Source organism: Ostrea edulis, chromosome 7, assembly GCF_947568905.1.
Source record: "Ostrea edulis chromosome 7, xbOstEdul1.1, whole genome shotgun sequence".
Lineage (NCBI taxonomy): Eukaryota > Metazoa > Mollusca > Bivalvia > Ostreida > Ostreidae > Ostrea > Ostrea edulis.
Window position 1 is genome coordinate 1,766,270 of NC_079170.1, and position 22,623 is coordinate 1,788,892.

The 22,623-nt window shown below is 34.7% G+C and overlaps 2 protein-coding genes across 2 annotated transcripts; both read right to left on the reverse strand.

Annotated features, from left to right (window-relative positions):
• Nucleotides 1-3,183: 3,183 nt before the first annotated feature.
• Nucleotides 3,184-6,110, reverse strand: LOC130047628 (toll-like receptor 2). Its single transcript, XM_056143003.1, has 2 exons — nt 6,032-6,110; nt 3,184-5,896 (listed from the first exon to the last, which is right to left on the reverse strand). Exons 1-2 carry the CDS (start codon nt 6,081-6,083, stop codon nt 3,432-3,434), a joined length of 2,517 nt encoding a protein of 838 aa, XP_055998978.1. The 5' UTR covers nt 6,084-6,110; the 3' UTR covers nt 3,184-3,431.
• A 6,961-nt stretch (nt 6,111-13,071) lies between these two features.
• On the reverse strand, nt 13,072-16,185 carry LOC125655119 (toll-like receptor 4). Its single transcript, XM_048885288.2, has 2 exons — nt 16,096-16,185; nt 13,072-16,020 (listed from the first exon to the last, which is right to left on the reverse strand). Exons 1-2 carry the CDS (start codon nt 16,145-16,147, stop codon nt 13,553-13,555), a joined length of 2,520 nt encoding a protein of 839 aa, XP_048741245.2. The 5' UTR covers nt 16,148-16,185; the 3' UTR covers nt 13,072-13,552.
• Nucleotides 16,186-22,623: the final 6,438 nt, after the last annotated feature.

A 22,623-nucleotide genomic window follows, 5' to 3' on the forward strand; every position in this document is an offset into this window, starting at 1 on the left:
AAGGATATAGTTCGTCAATGCAACATATCACTGGGTCAAATGCTGTCTGACGTGTTTCATACCAATTGTTAGACCGTTTTCGGCACACTGAATTTGACTACGGAGAACTCCGTTTACCTTATCAGCATATAGGGTTCACGGCGGGTTTAACCGGTCGACAGGGGATGCTTACTCCTCCTAGGCAACTGATCCCACTGCTGGTGTGCCCAGGGGTCCGTGTTTGCCCAACTATACATTTTGTATTGCTTATAAGAGTTTTGAGATTGATCACTGTTCGTTATCTTCATATTCCAAATAAGATGAAGCTCCACTTAACACTACTTAGTGACAAATACAGCTTAGGAATTATTATTATTTTTTTTTTTTTTACATTTAATACAATTTGTTTCCAGAGATGTATATTGACAAGAAAAAAGCAAGCCCGGAAAAATTGTGGTGACCAACTTGAATCAGTAATTTCAATATTTGTAAATAACCTTGTAATCTGAGTGTGCCCCAGAAATTGAATTTACTACGATATTCGCCATCATTCTTTTCTCCGATGTGATCAATCTCATAACAAAATTGAGTGATGGACAAACACAGACCCCTGGATACACCAGGGGTGAGATCAGGTGCCTAGGAGGAGTAGTAATCCCACGCCGACCGGTCACACCTGCAGTGAGCCCTATATCTTGATCAGGTAAAGGGACTTATCCGTAGTAAAAATCAGTGTGCCAAGAACGGCTTAACAATCGATATGAAACACGTCTGACAGCATTTGACCCAATGATAGGTTGTATTGGTAAACTAGAACGTTATAACGACCATAGAATTTGCGAAATGCTGACTTTAAACGAGATTGGTTGAAACTCTTGTACCATCAAGTTGTTTGTCAGTGGCTTACCTCGATTGAAAAACTAACCATAGGCAGAGCGAACTCTTGCGTATCGAATCAGCTGAGAGAGATAAAACCTCGTAAACACCATATGCAAGTGATAACGAGATATTACTACATAAATATGGGAAGTTGAGGATGGAGAAGCTGAAATCCTCCCGTTTATCATAAAATTGAGTTGTTAGTTTGTCGTTAATATCTGCTTTCAATAAAATATATAGGTATGAAGCAGAAGTGGACGAATCTGTGGTATTGTTTTTTATTTCAAGTTCACAGGGATATATCGAATCGACATATAAATGAAAATTATTACTGTTAATATCGTAAACAAACGAACATAAGATGGAACGGCATATACTTTACAAACTCATAACTCCTACAAGCAATACATATACGTCACACACTCAGTATGCAGGACACGTTGACCCGCTAAGAAACATCAAGAGAGCGCACGGAAAAAAGTAATGACAATTCAGAGAAAAATGGTACTAAATTTCATTTATCGCAAAACACGCACAAGAGCATATTCTGTGAAATACTTGTAGCTTGATATTTCTATGTGATAAGAATACTAGTATGTATTACATATCCACTCCTTTCTCCAGTGGATATAACCCATTACATGAACTTTGATTATTACTCTACATTTCCCTACACTAGAAAGCAAAACATGAAAATGCAAGGAAGCAAATTTCGCAAAATACAGTGACGTAAATGATTAACCGGGGAGGGGATATTTAACATGTGATAAAAAGAATATTTCTTGGTTTGTGCTTTGATATGATTTATATCAAACTCGTTGTATGTTTTCTATTTCCCCGCAAAGGTTTTCGGATAGAAAACACACACCTCGTATATATAGGCACCTGATCCCATCTCTGGTGTGGCCAGGGCTCCGTGTTTGACCAACTATCTATTTTGTATTGCTTATAGGAGTTATGAGATTGATCACTGTTCATTATCTTCACCTTGCATATAGGTCCAATGTAATAAAAAAATCGCTGATTGGCCTTATATTACAGGTTTAAAAAATTTAGAAAACGATCCCATGTCAACAGTGTGTTGATTGTAAAGAAGACATTAGAACAATAGACTATTGTTCAGAATCTTAATCCGTAATACAATGATTAAATGTTTCAACATTCGTATACATAGCAAATAAATGTGATCAAAGTTTGCTGCATGTTTGACCCTCCTGTATTCAGATAAATAGAAATGGCGGATACACATTTTGTGGTAGCAAAAGATGAAATTAAAATAATTCTTCAAAATAGGGACACCAAGACCATAGAAAAAATATGTGTTCATCTTTTTCTAGAATAATTGCATCAAATTATGTTTACTTATTTTCATTTTATGCTTGTTAAAACTCTTATACGCCAGTTACATGACTCTTGATCTGCTGCTTTATTTATAAAATGGCGAGGTTTTCTGATTTGACTGATGATGAAACACAGAACATATTAGATGAAAAGCAGAACTAAACACGTAAATTATAGTTATTAATTAGGATATTAGCAACGTTTCTTTTGACCATATGGATCCGGTGTTGAATGTATGCACACTGTCCCGTTCAAAGTCAACAAACCATGTGCACCTAGTGAAACCAGCCTAAGTATGAAGGTGTATAACAATACAGTACAATATACTACATCGATTAGATTGTTTCCTATATGGGGTATAACAAACAATTGACGACTGGTTCTCGGGCAACAGATATAGGCCTTCGGTCTTGGGCAACGGTGTGCTTAACGGTCCGACATATCAACAGTTTCCCTCAACCCCAGTCAACAACTGCATATCGTTATAAGTCCATAAATACACAGACCTACTAGATTCTAACGCACAGGAAATCATAAAGGTGGAATTAAATTGAGGTAATTAATCTACGCCAAAGAGATGTTACTTTTCGGGATAAGAAAATGGGGTCGTTGAGATTGTAGGAGGATTATTTTTTACGCTAACACCTCTGTAGATGTATATGTATCTCGATTTTCCGCTATAAGTGCAAGCTGCTTGTTGCGCTTGCTATGATTTCATGGACTCTCCAGACCACAGACACAACTTATCAGTTACAGGCATGTCTGAAGGAAGCACATAAGATAGGATTGGGGATTCATGTAGGCAATATTTCTTTTATGATTTCAAAAAAACTCGGCAGGAGACGTCTCCCTATTCCTACAGAACTGACAGGAGACTTTAGCTAAGTACCTTTAATCGTTTTTTTTAAAAAACACAATGCCCAAAATGTATGTCAAAAAGTACTTTATTAATATGAAATATCATCAAACGAAAAAAATACGACATTGAAAGATAAAAGTGTAAATAACATGTAGATGTAAAATTAGTGAAGTTGAAACTCGATAAAGGGACTGGAAATTTTTGCATGCATATTATTTTCCAATGAAATAAAAAAAAAATCAACCAAAGTAATAAAAAGTCTACAGTTGTAATATATTCCTAAATTGATTACAAATTTCATATATCAGTGAGGTCAAAAGATGCCTCTTTGACATGTGATTGTTAAATGAATTTCAAATGAGCTTTACATATTTCAAACTGAGGCCAAGGTGGTAGCAAGATCTTCCCAGAAACCATCCATTAGTTCTAAAGTATCTGGCCACCTGATGCTCAATATGCACCACCAGATATATTGCAAGTCTTTTGGCATTCTTTCTATTGGAATGTTGTCCTTGATAATCACTATGATGGATCGTTTTCGGTTGTTATGGAAGGCATGGGTCACCGCCATCTGGACGGCATACGAATTCCAGCCACTCTTTAGAAAGTTTTCTGTAATGACCAAAACGACTTTTCGACTGTGGTCAATAGATTGTATCAGCTGGTCAACCTTTGACATTCCAGGAATGAAGTCTTTATCAGGTAGGCTTATTTCAAAACCTAAATTTGTCAGGGCTTGATAAAGGGTTGACGTCACCAGCTTGTAGTCATCTTCAGCGTATGATATGAAGGCATCGAACTCAAAGCTTTTGTTCTTGGGCAAATGTATACCTTTCAATCTGTTACGAATACGCAGAATAATGTAGTCCACATGCACGCGGTATCTCTTTATAAGCGCTGATACAATGATTAAGGCATTTATTAAAACTAACATAGAGGAAGAAAAGAGTAACCACATTTGAGATTGGCATTTCTTCTCAAATTCTGCAAAATTTTCTTCATCGAATAGTTTTGAAATTGTGGATGATTTTTCCATGCATTCAGTTTCATGCAAATCTCCAAAGAGATGCTGATTGTTTTTCATCCATCGAAGTGAGGAGATGTGTAAACAATCACAATTTAAAGGGTTTCCTTTGATAAAGATCTGCACTTTTTTGAGATTGTGGAGTGTGTGAAAATCAGAGGGTTTCAATGACGAAATTTTGTTAGATTGAAGATATAAATGCGTTAGGTTGAGTAAAGGTTCCACTGCAGATGGAATAGACGATAGATAGTTGTTCTCAAGATAAAGACCGGATAAATGTGTTTGATCTTTCAAAAGAGATGGCGGAAGTTTATGAATGAAAAGCTTTCGCAGGTCTAGCTGACGAAGGTTTTTCAGACCTCGGAAGATTTTACTCATGTTTAGTCCAGCATTTAAATTCATGTTCGTGTTTGACGCTCCAAATTGTTCCAATTTTGTTGTTTGTTGTAATAACTGAAACGAAATATCACTGCAGTTGTTGTCAGAAATATCAAGAATTTGCAACTGGGGGAAATTCATCTGCCTAAGAATTCTAAATGGAAAATTTGTTTGAGACATATTCAGCACCTTTAACCCTTCGCCTACAAAGTTCAAATAAATCTTATAAGAATCACTGAGAACGTGAATGTGATTGTGAGAAAATAGCAAAGTTTGTAATTCCTTTGAGAACGTAAATGTAAAAGTCGGTGTCCCGTTCAAATGCGTTTGGACTGAATCATCAGCGATATCCGCCACACACCTTATGTTATTAAAACTAAGATCTAAGTATTTTAGTTTAGGGTAATTTTGCATCAAATTGAGCACAATAGAGAAATCTATAACTTCAATCCTGTTACGGGAGAAATTAAGATGTTCAATACATTTTCCCATAGTTGATCCATGTGGTTCTACAGAAATACCTGCGATTCGGTTACTGCTAAAATCTACTTCCTTGACGCAGACACTCAGTAGATATTCGCAATTACTTTCATTTAGAATAAAAGGTTGGCGAACAATATATGGAACATTTTCAATGGCATGTATATAGTCTATCCTTCGGTTTTGCAGACACTTTAAGGTTCTAAGTACTACACTCAAGCCACATATACCTCCAAAGTTCATTTCAACACCCTTTAGATATGGAAAATAACAAAAGAGATATTCACTGACGTCACAATGCACGTCGTACACAAATATCATCCTCAAGTTATGGATGGGTGAATCTGATAATCCGCTAAATGTGTTGTTGGTTAAGTGGAACATGGACCCGGTGGTATAGAATTCCACATCGCTCAATCTTTTTAGACGTTTGAAATCGCTTTTAAAGATAAATCCTTCAAATACATCAATATGAAGCGTTTTCAAAGATAGCAATCTTGTTATTTCTCGATCAGGATAACCTTTACGTTTGTTGCGGATTTTGTGAAAGACATTGCCTTGTGCGTATAAAATTTCCAATTTTCCAAGATTTGAGAATGCACATTCTCTGAGAGAAGCTGTGTGAAGTTTACAGTATGAAACATCCAGAACACACAGTTTATACAGCCATTTAAAAGAAAAGCTCTCTATAATTTGTAGATCATTATATCTGAAGTATAAAGCTGTTACGTTCCTCAAAAGCCCTTTCTTGACACCTGTGAAAGTAGTTTGGGAAATCGATGTAAACTTATTTCTGGAGAGGTCAATCGAAAACGTTCTGCCTTCAGTTTTTTCTGTGGTGAAACTAGGAATTCGTTTTAAGTTCAATTGACTACAATTCCATAACCATCTGCTATTATTGCATTCATCTGTATGAGGTTGACGTCTACAGTTTGCTTCTTCATTGCTTTCTAAACCTTAAAATATTGAAGATGTTTAGAATGAAGTATAAACACCATGCAAACAGGTCTATAAAACAAATGTTAAAATTCAATTATCTCAAAGGACATGAATATTCTGAATTACATATATTAAAATCTTGAAACACTTACTTGAAATTCGAAAAAGAATTATTAGGCAGCAAGTAAATTGTGTTGTTATCATGATTCCAAATCCAATTTGAGCATTCTTTCCTAACTGTCACCTTATCTATTTTGTTTTCAACAAGACAATGGAGGAAGGTATTTAGACAGTTTAGATGACAGGGAAATTAGATTAAGATATTGCAGTGAATCGTGTTCTGATAAGATATCCCGATATGAAATGGGGAATATAACGAATAGTGATTAATCTCGTATAAGGAACACTCAAAAATAAAATCAAGAGGTTGGAAAACACAGAACCCTGGATATACCAGATTTGGGGTCATGTGCTTTTGGAGGAGTAAGCACCCCCTGTCGACCGATGACGTCCACCGTGAGCCAAATGTCTTGATCAGATAAACGGAGTAATCCGTAGTCAAAATGAGTGTGTAAAGAACGGCCTAACAATCGGTTTGAAACTCGTCAGACAGTATTTGACCCAATGATAGTTTGTATTGACAAACTAGATCGTTCGAAGTATCATACAATTTCCTCTGTTACATGAACTTTTGTGTCAGTAGCCTGCCTCGATTTTTAAAAAAAACCCTCACCATACACAGAACAATCCCTTTCGTAATGAGTCAGTTGAAAGACATAAACATCATATAATGCGATAATGGGATATATGTCCAAATAAAAGTACCAATATTACATTAAGATTAATTTCATCAACTCAACTTCAGTTATTCAAATATCTAAGGTGATATGTCAAACAAATTCATTGCTTTGGAATTAAGGATTATCGGAACTATAAATTTTGGCTCTTCAGAAAGAAAAAAATACGAAAATTGTACTTTAGTATGGTAACTGTTGTACAAAAATATTAGTGTTGGCTACATGTAAATATGATTCATTGTTAAAAAAATCTGTCTGCTTTCAAGATTTTTTTTTAAATTGTTACACACACATATAATCATATCATATGAGTATAAATTTATTATCCACGTAGCAATAGAGGGTGGGATCGGGGGATGCTCACCCCCACGTTTTTGGGAATTGAACTTAGCTCAATTTTCAAAGTATTGGGCATAGGGTGTATGATCATATTTAGAGGGCGTTTTGAACGAGCCGCACCGCATCTTTACTTTTTTTTCATACATAACGGACATGATAGAAAACCTCCACTCACAGATACAATCCTACACGTGTATTCAAAACTTCATTCCAATAAAGAAGAATTTGTTTCATCAAGTTTAAACAGCATCACATATAATACAGAAACTTGGATTTATTTTTTTTTCCAGATTAGTGTGTATGTATAAATAAAATGATATTCATCTTTAATCTTCACTGATATGAAACTTCAAACTTGCAGGCTAAACACTATGTCGACGAGTTAATTGCCAGTTAGAGTAGCTGACAGTAATAACATATTACATGTACGTAATATGTCCGAGTCTCTGTATGTATTAGATAAAGAATATGTATAGATTTATTTAATCAATGTTAACTGAACAAAATTTCTTGAAAACAAATATTAAAGAAAATAGAGGAAGGTTTTTTGATATATAGTCATTTTTTTCTTTAAATGTTTGAACAGTTCGACTTGCAGAAATAAGTCCGTACTTTGATATCTATTTCTGTTTGCAAAGATTAATTAATAGGTATTTCTATAGCTATAGCAATATAATTTTACTTCTAAAACGTAATTTGATTCTCTGAGCACACTGATGAGAAATAGTTTATATTGTATAATGTCATTTGGTATGCAAACACCCCCACCCACCCCATTGACTACACAAGACGGCACTACTTTTTTTTTACTTTGCAACACTGTTAAAATCAACAGAATTAAACCGGTACGATAATTTATTTTTTGTTAGGCAATGTTTTTTCATGATTTCAAACAACACGTACATTTTCTTACAAGACACTAACAGTAAAAATTCAATACAAACTCCTTTACAACGATATCATATGCGAAATAATGGTATATCAAATATTTGAAATTTTGCTGTTTCATTATGAAATATATTATCACTTGGGGGGAGGGGTGCTTGATCCGCCTATCACATAACAAAAATACTTCATGTCTTGCAAAATTTACGTCACATCGAATGACATGCATGTACATCACTATCTGTGAATTGCTAACATATCTTCCTGTGTCGGGTTTAAATGGAGACAATGTTATATTTTATGGTAAGATATGGAAACTTTTATAGAATCAAAAATCGCAAATTATATTGCCATTTCTGGTAAGCCTACACAACGTAAGTCTGTGTGATGATACTTTCTGTCCAATCGTCTTTAAAGTCAATCTTGCGCTGGGAACTAATCATTAGGCCAACAGATATAGCGAAAACATATCTTATATTATCAAGTTTCGTCGCAAACTCAACCTCACATTTTCAAATTTGATAAATAAGTAGATGCTCCAGTTGTGCGACAAACTCGGCTTCCTTCGTTGTCGTCACTTCGTCTGTATGTTGCTAAGAGAATCCCTGCGTGGTGAAAGAAATTTATATTTATCATTGTTAGTTAAACGTTATTTATACACTAAAGACTTGCACAGTGTAGCTTTGTCTTTTAATTTGCATTAAATGATAAGGAATGAAGCTAATTTTGACCTACATGTATGTTATATGATGTGATATAACTTGATGAGGGTTACGCCCCTTACATGTACGTGTAATCCCCTCCACGGATTATAAAGCGTAAACTACATCAAGCTAAAATATATCAAATAGCATAGGTCAAACTTAACTTCAAGTGAATGGTAGTGGGAATGTGGGGTTGAACGAATGAGGATAAACACTTGACACCCACTAATGTGTTTAAAGATTGAACAGAGGTACTTTCACTTTTTGCTGATCCAGACATATCAGACAAATTAGAGTCACAATTGTCTCCGTAAGCGCCTTGTAGAAACTCCCCCTTACATAAAAGCCTCGCACTATAAGTTTAATGAGGCAATTGTTGTTTGAAGAGAAACTTATAACAGCGGGGAAGTCGCGTCAGGGAGAATCCTCCAGGGGCGGATCCAGAAAATTTTAGAAAATGGATTACAACCTAGGTTTGTTCATTTTCTCTCGAAATGCCACAAAATGATGACCATTTGTGTAGGATATGTTCAATCAAATTGGGGGACCCAAGCCACTCTACTTCCCTCTAAATCTGCCATTTCTCTTAGTAAAACCGGAAACATTTATTTTCCAACTCGTACGACAGACGTGGATAGAAATATTTGTTTTTCTAGTAACTTCCGCAACTAACAGATCACCTATGTTAACAAATATTTAATGAAGAAAGAAGTGGTGTTTAAACAATGCAAAAATGAAGGAAATAAGTGCCGGAAATGAATTATGTAATATCAAGGACAAATCCTTTAAAAAAGAAATCAAATGTAGTTAATGTATGCTTCAGTTTTTTTTTTAAGTTTTAAAACAATATTCCATATAATTTAGCTAGATGTCCATGTACGATGATATCGGATACAGAAAGTCTGAACATTCGTCTCGTCTCGAAGGAAAAAAAGAAAATAGTCTTACAAAGACGTTATGATAGGGACTTAATTGAAAACGGAATTAACAAAGCAAAATCACATGAAAGAAAACACCCCCTTACAGTGAAAAATGCATGTAAATCTATCAATTGTGTCATACCATACGTCTCAACACATAACACTAAAAATCCGAAAGTTTTTAAACTTATCAAAAATAACTTTTCTATCGTAGAAGCCAACAAGGACATGAACAAAATGTTTCTAAAAATTCCCAAATCATCAAAAGAAAACGACAAAATCCTTCATTAAAATCCATTCTAATCAGAGACTGTTTTATTAGTAATATTAAAGAAACCCTATCATCAGTAAATGCAACAAAACAAGACGCACTAACTGCCCGTACATAACACAACGGTCCGAATTGTTCTGGTAAAACGGAAGTAACTTTACGGTAAAAACGTCAAAACATGAGTTAGTCCCCCACCTTATGGTATTGGTCGTTCCAGATGTTGTGAGAATTACACTGGCCACACAGAAGACATCATGAGACAACAGACGATCGTTCACCAACAGATCCAAAAACCTAAATACCAATGCATCCATGTATTAAGCAAACCCATTAGAACTGTTGCATAAACATAAATCCTCATTTGATCATTTTTCCCATGTATGAATTTAACAATGGCCAACACAAAAAGAAACCGAAGAACAAAAATATTCATTCAAAAATATTAGCCTTACTTGAATGCTACATAATTTAGTTTTACAAAGTAACACTAGTTTTATTTCTCCTTCGCAATTATGCAAAAATATGATTTTCCTGTATTATTTTGCCAAAAATATATCATGGCATTATCATAAACTTTACTTTGAAATCACTCATCGTCGGAACCCATGGCTTTTCTCCCCGTTGCACTGCGCGTTTGAATGCAGTGTAACAAAGAAAGCATTTGCGGGTTCCAATGACGGCAAACATTGTGTAAATGTGTTGCTAAGCAATATTCATTACACTAGACCGCTCCTCCATTTAAGCAAGCGAACAACTCGCTTTCAAAGTACTACATGTACTTGCCACACTGTCACACGATCCAGAGTCACTGAGATTGGAAATGGGATACAGATATTTAAGAGGATTATAAAAGATACGCACTGCATTTGAAATGTTTTATACATAGCACGAAATTGTTATGAATTTTTCAATTAGTATAACTATCCTACATGTACGTAGCAAATAAAGCTCTAATTACCCCAAATCTTAAAAAAATCACTCCTTTTGGGATTTTATCTCCTTTAACATTGAATATATTCCGCAGATAAAAAAAAATACCCAGTTCGACTTAAGGAAATAAAGAACTTAGAATAATCTTTGAATAATAATGATAAAGATAATGAACAGTGATCGATCTCATGGAAGATGAATATAACGAACAGCGATCAATCTCATAACTCCTATAAGCAATACAAAGTAGATAGTCGGGCAAACACGGACCCCTGGACACACCAGAGATGGGATCAGGTGCCTAGGAGGAGTAAGCATCCTAAGCCGACCGGTCACACCCACCGTTAGCACTATATCCTGATCTGGTAAACGGAGTTATCCGTAGTCAAAATCAGTGTGCATAAAGAATACAAAATTAAGAGTAGAACATACATCGACCCCTATTGACAAACAAGAGGTGGGTTCAAATGCCTAGAAAGAGTAAGCATCCCCTATCAACAAGTCATACCGCCTTAAGCCCTATATATTGATCAGATAGATAGAATAAACCATTTTCAAAATCAGTGTCTAAAGAATGGTCTCAGTAGCTATGAAAAATGTCAGACAGCATTTAATCCAATGTCATGTTGTATTGGTAAATTAGGTCATTATAGCGAGCATAGAATTTGCGAAATGTGGACTTTAAACGAGAAGGTTAAAATCCCCGTAACATCAACTTATTTGTCAGTAGCCTGCCTCGAAACTTATCGTTCAAAGAACAAGCTCCAGTGTATCGAATCAGTGAAGAAACATAAACACCATTTACAGATGCTTATAGAATATTGTTACATAAATATGGAGAATTAACGATGGAAAGGTCATCGTTTTTAGGGAAAAAATGAACTTCACCAATACTATGCCAGATCATAGAAGGGAAATGTAAACTATCTAGATAAAAGTGAAGTCATATTTCATCAGAAATATATTATATGATTGAGTTAAGAGACCTACATCTTAAGATGTCCATCATGTGCCTGATGATATCTCAGATGAAGTTTCTGATGTTAGTGGATAAAAAGTGAAGATAACGTACAGCTATTGATATCATGATTCCAATAAAGAATTTAAAATTTTGGACCAACTGGAGAAGGAAGCAGGTGTCTTTGAGGAGTAAACATTCACAGTCAACCGGTCACATCCACCGTGAAGCCTCTATCTTGATAAGGTAAACGCATCAATCCGGGTAACTCCTGGAATGTTAGAAACCTAACTGCCTTATTCATAAAAATGTACATAAATACATGTTCGATCCCTGAGTCCACTCTGTAGTGTAATACAAAGCAGCACACTACATCATTTTCATAAATAAAGAAGTCCTTGATGTCAAAGCACCAAAGGAAAGCAACGTGCTTGTAAATCTAATGTTTACAGCGAAAGGAAAATTTTAATGCCAATTTAGAATAGCGCATTGCTAGAAAACTACTAATTATGCCAATCATCTCATTTTCATTAAGAATGTGAGGTGTCTATATCAGAAAAACCAAACTCTTTAGATAATGTTCAACTTAACCTTTATTTACAACAGCAGATTCATTATGTTAGGTATAGCTGATTACATTGATATACAATGGCAGATCAATTTGTTATTCAAAGCATACTTAAAGTCGTGGGGTCGGATTTTCGACAAATTCTGTTCACCTTGTAAAAATACTCTCTGATTATCACGAGCACGTGTCTATTAAACTGTGCGAAATATTTTACATTATTTCACCTGTTTTAGCTAAAAAAAATTAGTTTGAAATGAATGTTTACAAACAGGTGTCACTCGGTGATTTCTAACGCATGATCAGAAGATAAATCAAGTGGAAGTCAGATGCCCAGTTGAGACCTCCAGAGGAAAGATCATCGGCAGGTTTACTCGGTGTAAAGCCATGTATTGGGTTACTACAGCACCGTGTCATAAGTGTTTCATTTTTTTGTTTAAGAGAAACGAAAACATTGAATACTTCTTAGTAGTAATCCTGTATATCTTTGTTTATCTTTTAATTTAGACAGTAGCTTTTAATATACGCATGTGTGACGAGCTATATCTTAATGCATAAAAACATGGCTTCAAATCTGCGATAAGTGACAAACCTATAGCATAACAGACCACGAGAGGCAAGTGTACGTATATGTTCTTACCATAATTACTTTTTAAATGTTCTAACTCTTTATTTAAATGCATATCGTTTCAAGCATTTCATTTACGGAAAGTTAATAACTTTCAAAACTAATGAAGCTGCATTAAAGAAATTATGTACACTTTGTGGAAAAAAAACCCCAGATAAACATCAGACCTCACATCTTTAAATGACTACAAGAACAAGAAGTCCAAGAAATATAATAAATCATTGTGCAATTGCATTGTAATACAAACAGTGAAATGAAGTATACAAATGTTACTGTGACAAGAAAAAACCCGATACAATTGTATTGCATTATGAACAAAACTAAATCAATAATATATATATACAGTGAAACTTCTCCAAACCGTTCCCTCAGAAAACCGGTTCTCCCTGAATATCGTCCGATTTTCAAAGTCCTGGCAGAAACCTTAACATTTTCTTACAAAGAAAGTCTCACAAAACCGGCCACCCCTGAAAACCGGACATCGGCCACTTTTTAAAGTACAATTGTTAACAAACATGTGTAATTTACCCTTATAATACCGGCCATTATTTGAAAATTGTGGCCAGAGGGGGATTAAGACCGGTCAGGTGTGAACAATGACTTACCTACCAGTCAGGTGGGAAATTATCAACTGGAGGTGTGAAAAATATATATATATATATATATATATACATATTTACGGTGACCGTAAGGCGGCCCCAATCTGTTCCCAAAAACTGTCCATCGGCTGTATCCGTTCAACCTCTGGCCATCTTATACTGATTATACACCACCAGATATATCGCAAGTCTTTCGGCATTCTTTCTATTGGAATATTGTCCTTGATAATCACTATGATGGATCGTTTTCGACGGTTATGAAAAGCATGGGTCACCACCATCTGGACGGCGTACGAATTCCAACCACTGTCTAGGAAATTTTCTGTGATGACAAAGACAACTTTCCGACTGTGGTCAATACCTTGCACCAGCTGCTCAGCTTCATTCACTCCAGGAATGAAGTCTTTATCGGGAATGCTAATTTGAAATCCTAAATTTGTCAGCGCTTGATACATTGTTGTGCAAACCAACTGGTAATCATCTTCAGAGTATGATATGAAAGCATCAAACTGGAAGGTGTTACTCTCCTCTGAACGTACCACACCTTTCCATCTGTTACGCAGACGTAGAATGACATAGTCAACATGTACACGATATCTCTTTATAACAATTCTAACCACCAGTCCAATTGTTACAAAAAACAACATCAAGGAAGAAGTAATCAACCACACCCCAGTTTGGCATCTCTTTTCAAAATTAGCAAATTGTCTTACTTGAAGGAGCTCAGAAAAATTCGAAGATTTTTCTATGCAATTGGTTTCATTAAGATCCGCAAAGAGATTCTGGTTATTCTTCATCCAACGAAGCATAGAAATATGGCTGCAGTCACAATCTAAAATGTTTCCTTTGATGAAAATTTTTACTCTTTTAAGACTTCGAAGTATACGAAAGTCGGATGTTTCCAATGACTTGATTTTGTTACTTCGAATGTATAATTCTTTGAGGTTTCGAAAATGTGTCACTGCATTTGGAATGGATGATAAGAAATTGTAATTAAGGTAAAGGAAATTTAATTTTGTTTGTTCTTTGAATAAAATAGTTGGAAAATGATGAATGAAATTGTGCTGTAGATCTAACAGTTCTAAGTTTTTGAGACCGTCGAATATAGTCCCCCTGCTTGATTCGGCTATAAAATTGGAATTCATTTTTGACGCTCGCAAAATTTTTAATTGTGTTAAATGTTTAAAAATCTCAGACGAAATATTGGTGCAGTCATTGTTGGAAATGTTCAAAACTTCTAAGTGGGGAAAGTCCATTTGCCTAATCCTACTACAAGGAAAACTTGTTCCATACAGGTCAAACTCTTTTAAAGCTTCACCTACAACGGTCAATTGAACCTGATAAACATCAGGTACTCTGTGTATATAATTCTTGGAATATAGTATTACTTTCAATACTTTTGAAACAGTGAACGGAATATTTGTCTTCCAAATCGAATGGTCTAGAAATGAGACGCTGATTATATCTCTAATGTCCACATTGTTGTGATTAAAATTGAGATACTGGAGTTTAGGATAATTTTTTAAGAAATCTACCGCAAACGACGGTTCCATATACCTAATCTGATTTTGGGAAATGTCCAAATGTTCAATACATCTTCCAAATGTAGATTTAAGTAAATTTACAGATATGCCTGCAATCATGTTAGCGCTAAGATCGATATACTTGACACAGATGTTCAAGAGATATTTACAATTATTTTCATCTAATATGAAAAGTTGTCTAATAAAATCTGGAATATTTGAGACTGCGATGATTTCTTCAATGTTTCGATTTTGCAAGCACTTTAACGTTTTTAGTACCGCATTCAAGTCGCATAGGCCCCCAAAACTCATCGTAGTTCTCGTTAGAAAAGGAAATGAACACAGTATATCTTCACTGACATCACATCGTACGTGATGATTAAAGTTCATTGTCAGATTGTAGATGGGAGATTCCGATAATCCATTAAACGTGTTGTTGTCTAAGTAGAAAATGGATGAAGTTGGGTAAAATTTCACTTTACTTAAATGCTTTAAACGTTTGAATTTGCTTCTGAATCTAAATCCTTCAAACACATCGATGTGCAATTCTGTTAAAGACGATAGTCGTGATAGTTCGTTCTCGGGATAGCTATAATTAGAAACGTGTCTATAAAATTCATTGCCATGTATGTAGAGAATTTTCAATTCACCCAAATAAAAAAATGCCCACTTTCGTGGGGTGTGTATTTTCAAGTTGCAAAACGAAAGGTCGAGAACGCACAGCCTAGGAAGACGCCTGAACGAAAATCTATCTATACATTTTATGCCATTGTTCTTCAAATATAATGCTGATACATTTCTTAATAAAGTTGTTTTGATGCCTGCAAATGTTTTTGTTGATATCAAAGTAAAATTATTCCATGAAAGGTCAATTGATACTGTTTCGCCTTTAAACATTGCATTGAAATCAAGAGGAACCCTTCGATAGTTGAGGTGACTACAATTCCACAACCAACCCCGGTTTCCACACTCATCTCTCTGATGTGTAACTTTACAAAGACTTTCTCCTGTTGTAACTGCATCTGAAATAAAGGTTTTAATGTAATATCAAAAGAGAGATGGAATTCAGATTTTCAAATAGAAATGCATACACTTACTATAAACTTGAAGAATCGTAAAGAACAATGTGTAGCAGACGATCCACTTCATCTTCCCAATTCTCCACACATTCACCTTCTATCTCAAATTGAAATCGGTCTGGTATCATGAACAATTAAGCAGTGCTGGTTTCCTTTTTAATTTTAATTAAGGAAGTGTGTCTAGCAACGAAACTGAAAAAAATGCCTGAGATGTCGACGACTAGTTCTAGCGGAAAAGTATATCAAAATCAAATTAATGTAACAAGTACTCATTGTTGCAGGAAACAATAAAAACACCAAAAATACACCAAAACATCGCCTTCAACCAAGTGTTTTATTTTCTTACCTACCTACCTATCCTAGTCGGAGCATAAGGTCAATACAAGACTTCGCCACTCAGCTCTGTTTTTTGCTTTTGCCTCTGCTTCTCCCCAAGTTAAGACTCTTTAACTCATTTTCGACCGTCTTTCGCCAGGCTGTTTTTCGTCTTCCCCTTGGTCTTTTGCCTAGTGGTGTCCAACGTAAAGCCCTTGTTTGTATTGTTGTTCTTACAGGTACCTCTAAAAGAATTTATTAAGAAGCAAAAATGTATAGAAGCTGAAATATCATCAATTGAGAATGTGCGTGCACACGGAAGCTGGTTGTGAAATATGACTATTTCAATTTGTTAAGCATTTTATATTTACGTACAGTTTAATCATCAGGATATTTAATCTGATATATAAGGTCAAATAACGAACAATGATCAATCTTTTAACTCCCATAAGCAATATAAAATAGAGAATTAGGCATTTCACCAAAATACGAAAATGCCCACTTTCTTGGAGTATATACAATCAGGTTACAAAACGAAAGGTCAAGAAAACAAAGCCTATATTGTTCTGCCAGAATAAAACTACTACTACTAAACTACTACTATACTGGAAAAATTGTAACATATGATTAACATATGTTAAACATATGATTAACATATGTTTTGAAACATATGATAATCATATAAAAGGAGCACTTAGAGGTCAACGCATGTTTCAAACATATGATTAACACATGTTTACAATATGAATAACATATGTTTGTATTATCTTATAATAAACATATAATTTGTTCATATGATATTCACGTGTTTTTCTTATGAATTTCGTATTATCTCCATGCAAAATTGTAACATCATGTTTATATTAAAAATATTTTTAACATGTAAAACGTATACGGTACCAATTTTGATGCTCCAGATGCGCATTTCGACAAATAATAACTGTTCAGTGATGCTCAACCGAAATTTTTGAAATCCGAATTAACAATGAAGTTTTAGAGCTATTCAAGGGGAAAACAGTGTGCCAAGAAAGTGGAGTCAAATTCGTCTAAGGATAAGAGCTATGCGTGAGGTAATCCTTAATTTTGAAATGAATTTCTAAATTTTATAACAACAATTAAATATACATCCGTATTTTCAAGCTAGTAACGAAGTACTTAGCTACTGGGCTGTAGAGACCCTCGGGAACTAACAGTCCACCAGCAGAGGCCTCGACCCAGGGGTCATAATGTAAAACTTATACGGTACCAATTTTGATGCACCAGATGCGCATTTCGACAAATAATGATTAATGTATGCTTGACATATGTTTAACATGTATCAAACAAATGTTTAACATGTATTAAACATGTATTTAACATGCATTAAACATATATTTAAGATATGTTAAACATATATTCATCATGTTGAGAAACACGATAATCGTGAAGTGACACACAGTATATATATGTTTTTGAACATTTCTTTAGCTTGTTTGTTGATAATATACAGTAGGGAAATGTTAGTATTACTCCATGATCAATAAATATCTATTTTGTTTAGATGATTTCTATGATGTTGATATACATGCCATCAACGTTTACCATCTTTTGGTCGCACATGCAATTTAGAAGTACCTCTCCAGAAAAAAAGAAAACAATTCATGTCGGAAGGAATAAGCATTTATTTATGTCGCTGAGTACATAGTTATTATTCGGTTTGCGCTGCAACTTTAATCCACGTCCAGTAGTAGTGGCTGCATGATTGCAATGCCCTCTGTATCAACTTTCTTGGTGTCTACTTATTTCTGAAAGAAAAAAACTAAGATACTTGTTTACATAAATTAATACCCCACTGTGTCCACTTATTGGGCTTCCCCCAATTAAATATAAAAACAAAATCTAGATACATTTACACCACATCATTCTATTTTCTATGGACTTTGCCCCGTCTTTAAAAAAATGTCATGTTTCTTACTTAATTTAAATTCTTTATGGTCCCAGGATTGGTTTAAAAAATGTTGTAGTGAAATGAAAAACATTATGAAATGTCAAGGTCAAACATTCTGAGAATCAAAAAAGAATGATGTGGTGTTAATGTATCTAGATTTTCTTTTTACATTTAATTGGGGGAAACCCCATAAGTGGATGCAGTGGGACATTAATTTATGTAAACAATTTTAAAAAAAATACCAACAGAAATAAATCAAATTACTGAAAGTACTGAAAAGGGCTAAACTGACTTCATGAATTATGTCTGTAATGTAAAAGAGCAGGAACAACAGTAAAAAAAAAAACTTCATGCGTTATTCGTTATTTTCTCACAAATGAATTATACATTTTCTGTAAGGAAATAACAAATATGGATTGGATACAATGTCCTGAAACTTTTTAACATGGTAAAATATAAACTTTATATAATGTTGTTAAAAACAATGGTCACTATAATAATTTTGGTCCCACCCGGAACTAAAACCCTTGCATTCGATCATGAAATTTACAATATGGTAAAAAAAAAAACACCTGCTCTTTTTAAATATCTATAATCAGAATACGTCAGTTTCGAGATACGTTCGAGTTATTTCCTTTGAAGAACTCTCGTACATAATAAGGCGCGAAACAAATTTTTTACATGCGGGAGTGTGACGAATATTCATCACTGCATAAGTAAATATATTCATTATTTTTTTCATATACTTTTTCCTCACCTGAAATCAACTGATACGCAAACTAAGTAAGTAATAAGAATTCAGGAAATAATTGAATACATGACTTATTCTTATATCACGTGATTTCGTTGGTCATAGGTATCATATCCAGGGGTATTACTTTTAAATATGACATTGTTTTTATGTTTCTACTTAAGTAAAACATTTCTTTTGATATTATTTTGCATTTTTTACATTTACACATCAAAAGAGAAGGTTTTTTTTAAATATATTCCATCGTCTTCCTCATTATATCTAGGTTCATTCTGTCCCACTTAGGCACTCAAAGTTCTACTAAATGTACCCCCTACACAGGAGAGCTCTTATATCGAAACTGGCGTATTTAGTACCAATAGCATTACCTCCGCTGTGGTTGTCTAGAGGTAGTGTTCGCCCTGTATGCGGACGGTCGGGGTTCGAATCCCGGCCGCGACAGACCTAGGTCGTTAAAACAGGTAATGCCAGTTCCATCGCCAAACTCTCGGCATCAGGTGTCAATGTCATGTGTTCTCGGAGATGGCCTTAAACACGGATGTCCTGTGTCACAGTGGGTGTGGCGCGCTAAAGAACCCTCACTGCTAAATGGCTGTATGCACCGACCAAAGGCCTAAATGTTGCAGCCCATCACCGGTCTTGGTGACGTCTCCATATGAATTAAAAATTATGGAGAGGGACGTTAAACAAGATACAGCAAATCAATAGCATTAAAGGCTATCTTAATCAAATATGTACACATAAACACTTTATACCCAGTTTGGCCCCACCCATCTTCCCAAATATAGGGTTTCTGATCAACGCCGCTGCGGACCCCACCCTGGATCATGAAATGCTCTACATGACTAAGCATTTTTTTCTTACAGATGTGATGTAGAGAAGAATAGTTTTGGAAATTTGTCAAGATTTGGCAGAAAATGCGAAAACAGTTGTAATGGTAGTTTTCGGTAAAAAGTGTTCAATTGTCATTACGCAACTAATTTACTGTTGTGTTCCAGTTTAATAGTGTATGAAATATTTGTAGAATACAACTAAAATGAAACAAATCTATAGTTTGATACATACATGTATGTCAAATAATAATAGAAAGAAACAAACAAGAAATTGGACAAAAAAGAAAAATACACGTCACCAAATACACTAACTAACAAGTGCCACAGATATTCATGTCAAAACAAACTAATAATGCAGGCCTATGAAACACTTCATTTCATCCATTCATCACCTCACCGGATATCATTTAGATACACACATAAATATACATCTGTATGACTTGTACTACAGAACCCAGTGCATAATTATCTACATATAGCAGTCAAACCATGGAAGCAGAATTATTTTTTGTAATCCATAATGAAGTTGATTTCAATTCAAAATCGGGTTGGAGAGAATGTGAATCGAAATAAGTAAGATAAATACATGTATAACTGAAAACAAAATATAGGAAGTTATTTTAAAAAGATGTTCATCATACATGTGCAATATTAATAACTTTGAAACTGAATGCTGCTTTATATCAACAAGAGTGGAAAGAGCTCATTTTTAATATGAAAGTTAGTGAAAGAGGATATACTAAATCGACTATGATAAATTGGGATAACATATATGCATGGATTTACATTTAGGCATTGCAGTGATTGTTTGTTGTACGTAAATTTAACAAAAAAACTCCCAAGAGTTTGTACACAGGTACATTAAACACTGTACTCATCAACATGTGTGTTTTGAACTTTTTATGTACAAGCTCATTCATATTGCAAACTAACCTCATCTTTTTGTCTGAATGAGACATAATACACATTGCTATTGTTTGAATTGTATAAAACAGTTCTTTATATGAAAATGCAAATAACCATAGCAAAAAAGCATAATATTCGCTGCTTGCGAAGATGGTGTAGGAGTTCTAATACGAAAAAAAAAAACGTACGAGAATTGACTCGCAATAAATATATAATATTTACAACATGTAAATGTATAAGCTCAATGAGAACCCCAAGCTAGGAATTTAAACGTTACAAAAGTAATTTTCAAACGGTAATGTTGAAACCACTTTTAGAAATAAAGAAGAGACATCTCCCCACAAAACTAAATGCATTTTTATATGAAAAGATCGTTCAACGAAAACAAATTGTGGGGCAGGGAACAACGACGATAAAACCATACCCCTTCCCTTCCTTCATCCTTTGTACGTCCGTAAATACATGTAGCATATTTCTCGGATTGTCATTTGTTTGTTTGAAGTACAGACAAATTAAAAACACGATTACTTTTCATTGTGTGTAGCGTGCTGTGGACCGCAAACCATTTTACATTCATGCTTGACACAATGGCAATGTTTATCTAACACTTGTTCTAACCATATGTATTTCAGTAAACAGCCCTCGTACAATTCCAGGCAGTGTTTTGAAGAACTTGAAACCGGGGCATTGTCTTCCGTAAACGTATACCTATGATTTTGTACCTTTTGTGTTTTCTCTCCCCCAAGATCGTTATTTTCAGTCTCGTTTTTGAAACTAAATAATAAAATCAAATTTGAATGTGTTGACGATGATTCTGAAGAATAACTTGGTCGTTTAGAAATAGTAAGGTAAGCCTAAGTCACACCGTTACATCCTCTAAATTTCTGCATGTCCTATATATATGATCAGGGGAGATGTAATCAGTTACGCAATATCGTCCCTCTGAGACACCGATCTCTGTCCTTCGCTGTCAAAACATAATCGTGCACACGATCGACGCGGATCAATTAATTTTTTTTATTGTGTTCACACATTTCTGTTATGTCGGACAAAATTTGTACTCAGTCGGAACAGCAGTCAAAACCCAAATGGAAAACCGTCATGATTCGTGTATAGCTTAATGACGAGGCTTCTAATTATAGATTGCACCATGCAAAAGGATTGATTTCTTGACATATAAGCGCTATGCAAAGGTAACAATGCAAAGGCACCCTAGCCAAAGCGGTTTCATGTACAGATTCTTATGCATTTTTAGATTTTGAATTACTTAATAATCACTTTAATTATTACAGACGCAGACTCAAAAGGGAATTTTAACTGAAGAATGACCTGCTTCTGTGTCCCAATTTCCCCAAAATGAGGACAAAAAATGTCACCATTTTATACATATTTTATCCACTGTCCAACGAACTGTATGTCCGGGAAAAAATGCCCCTTCGAATATGAATGTCATCCCCTTACTAGATCAGTTGCAAAATTTATAGGCAATAGCAAATTAAATTTCTATGCAAACGCAGATTATATCTATAAACTATGACAGATAAGTATACTCGTATATAGTAAATGTATAACGGATACGGAAATGAATAAACGTCAAGATAATGAACAATAATCAATCTTATAACTAGTAGAAGAAGATATTGTTGTGCAAAAACGGATCCCTAGATATAACAGAGGTGGGATCAAGTGTCTAGGAGGAGTAAACATACAGCTGAAATAGGAAAAACATAACTCACTATACAATTCCACTACATTGTATACAATAAGATGAATCAGTATTCAAATTCACAGCAATAGGAACACACAGTGATATT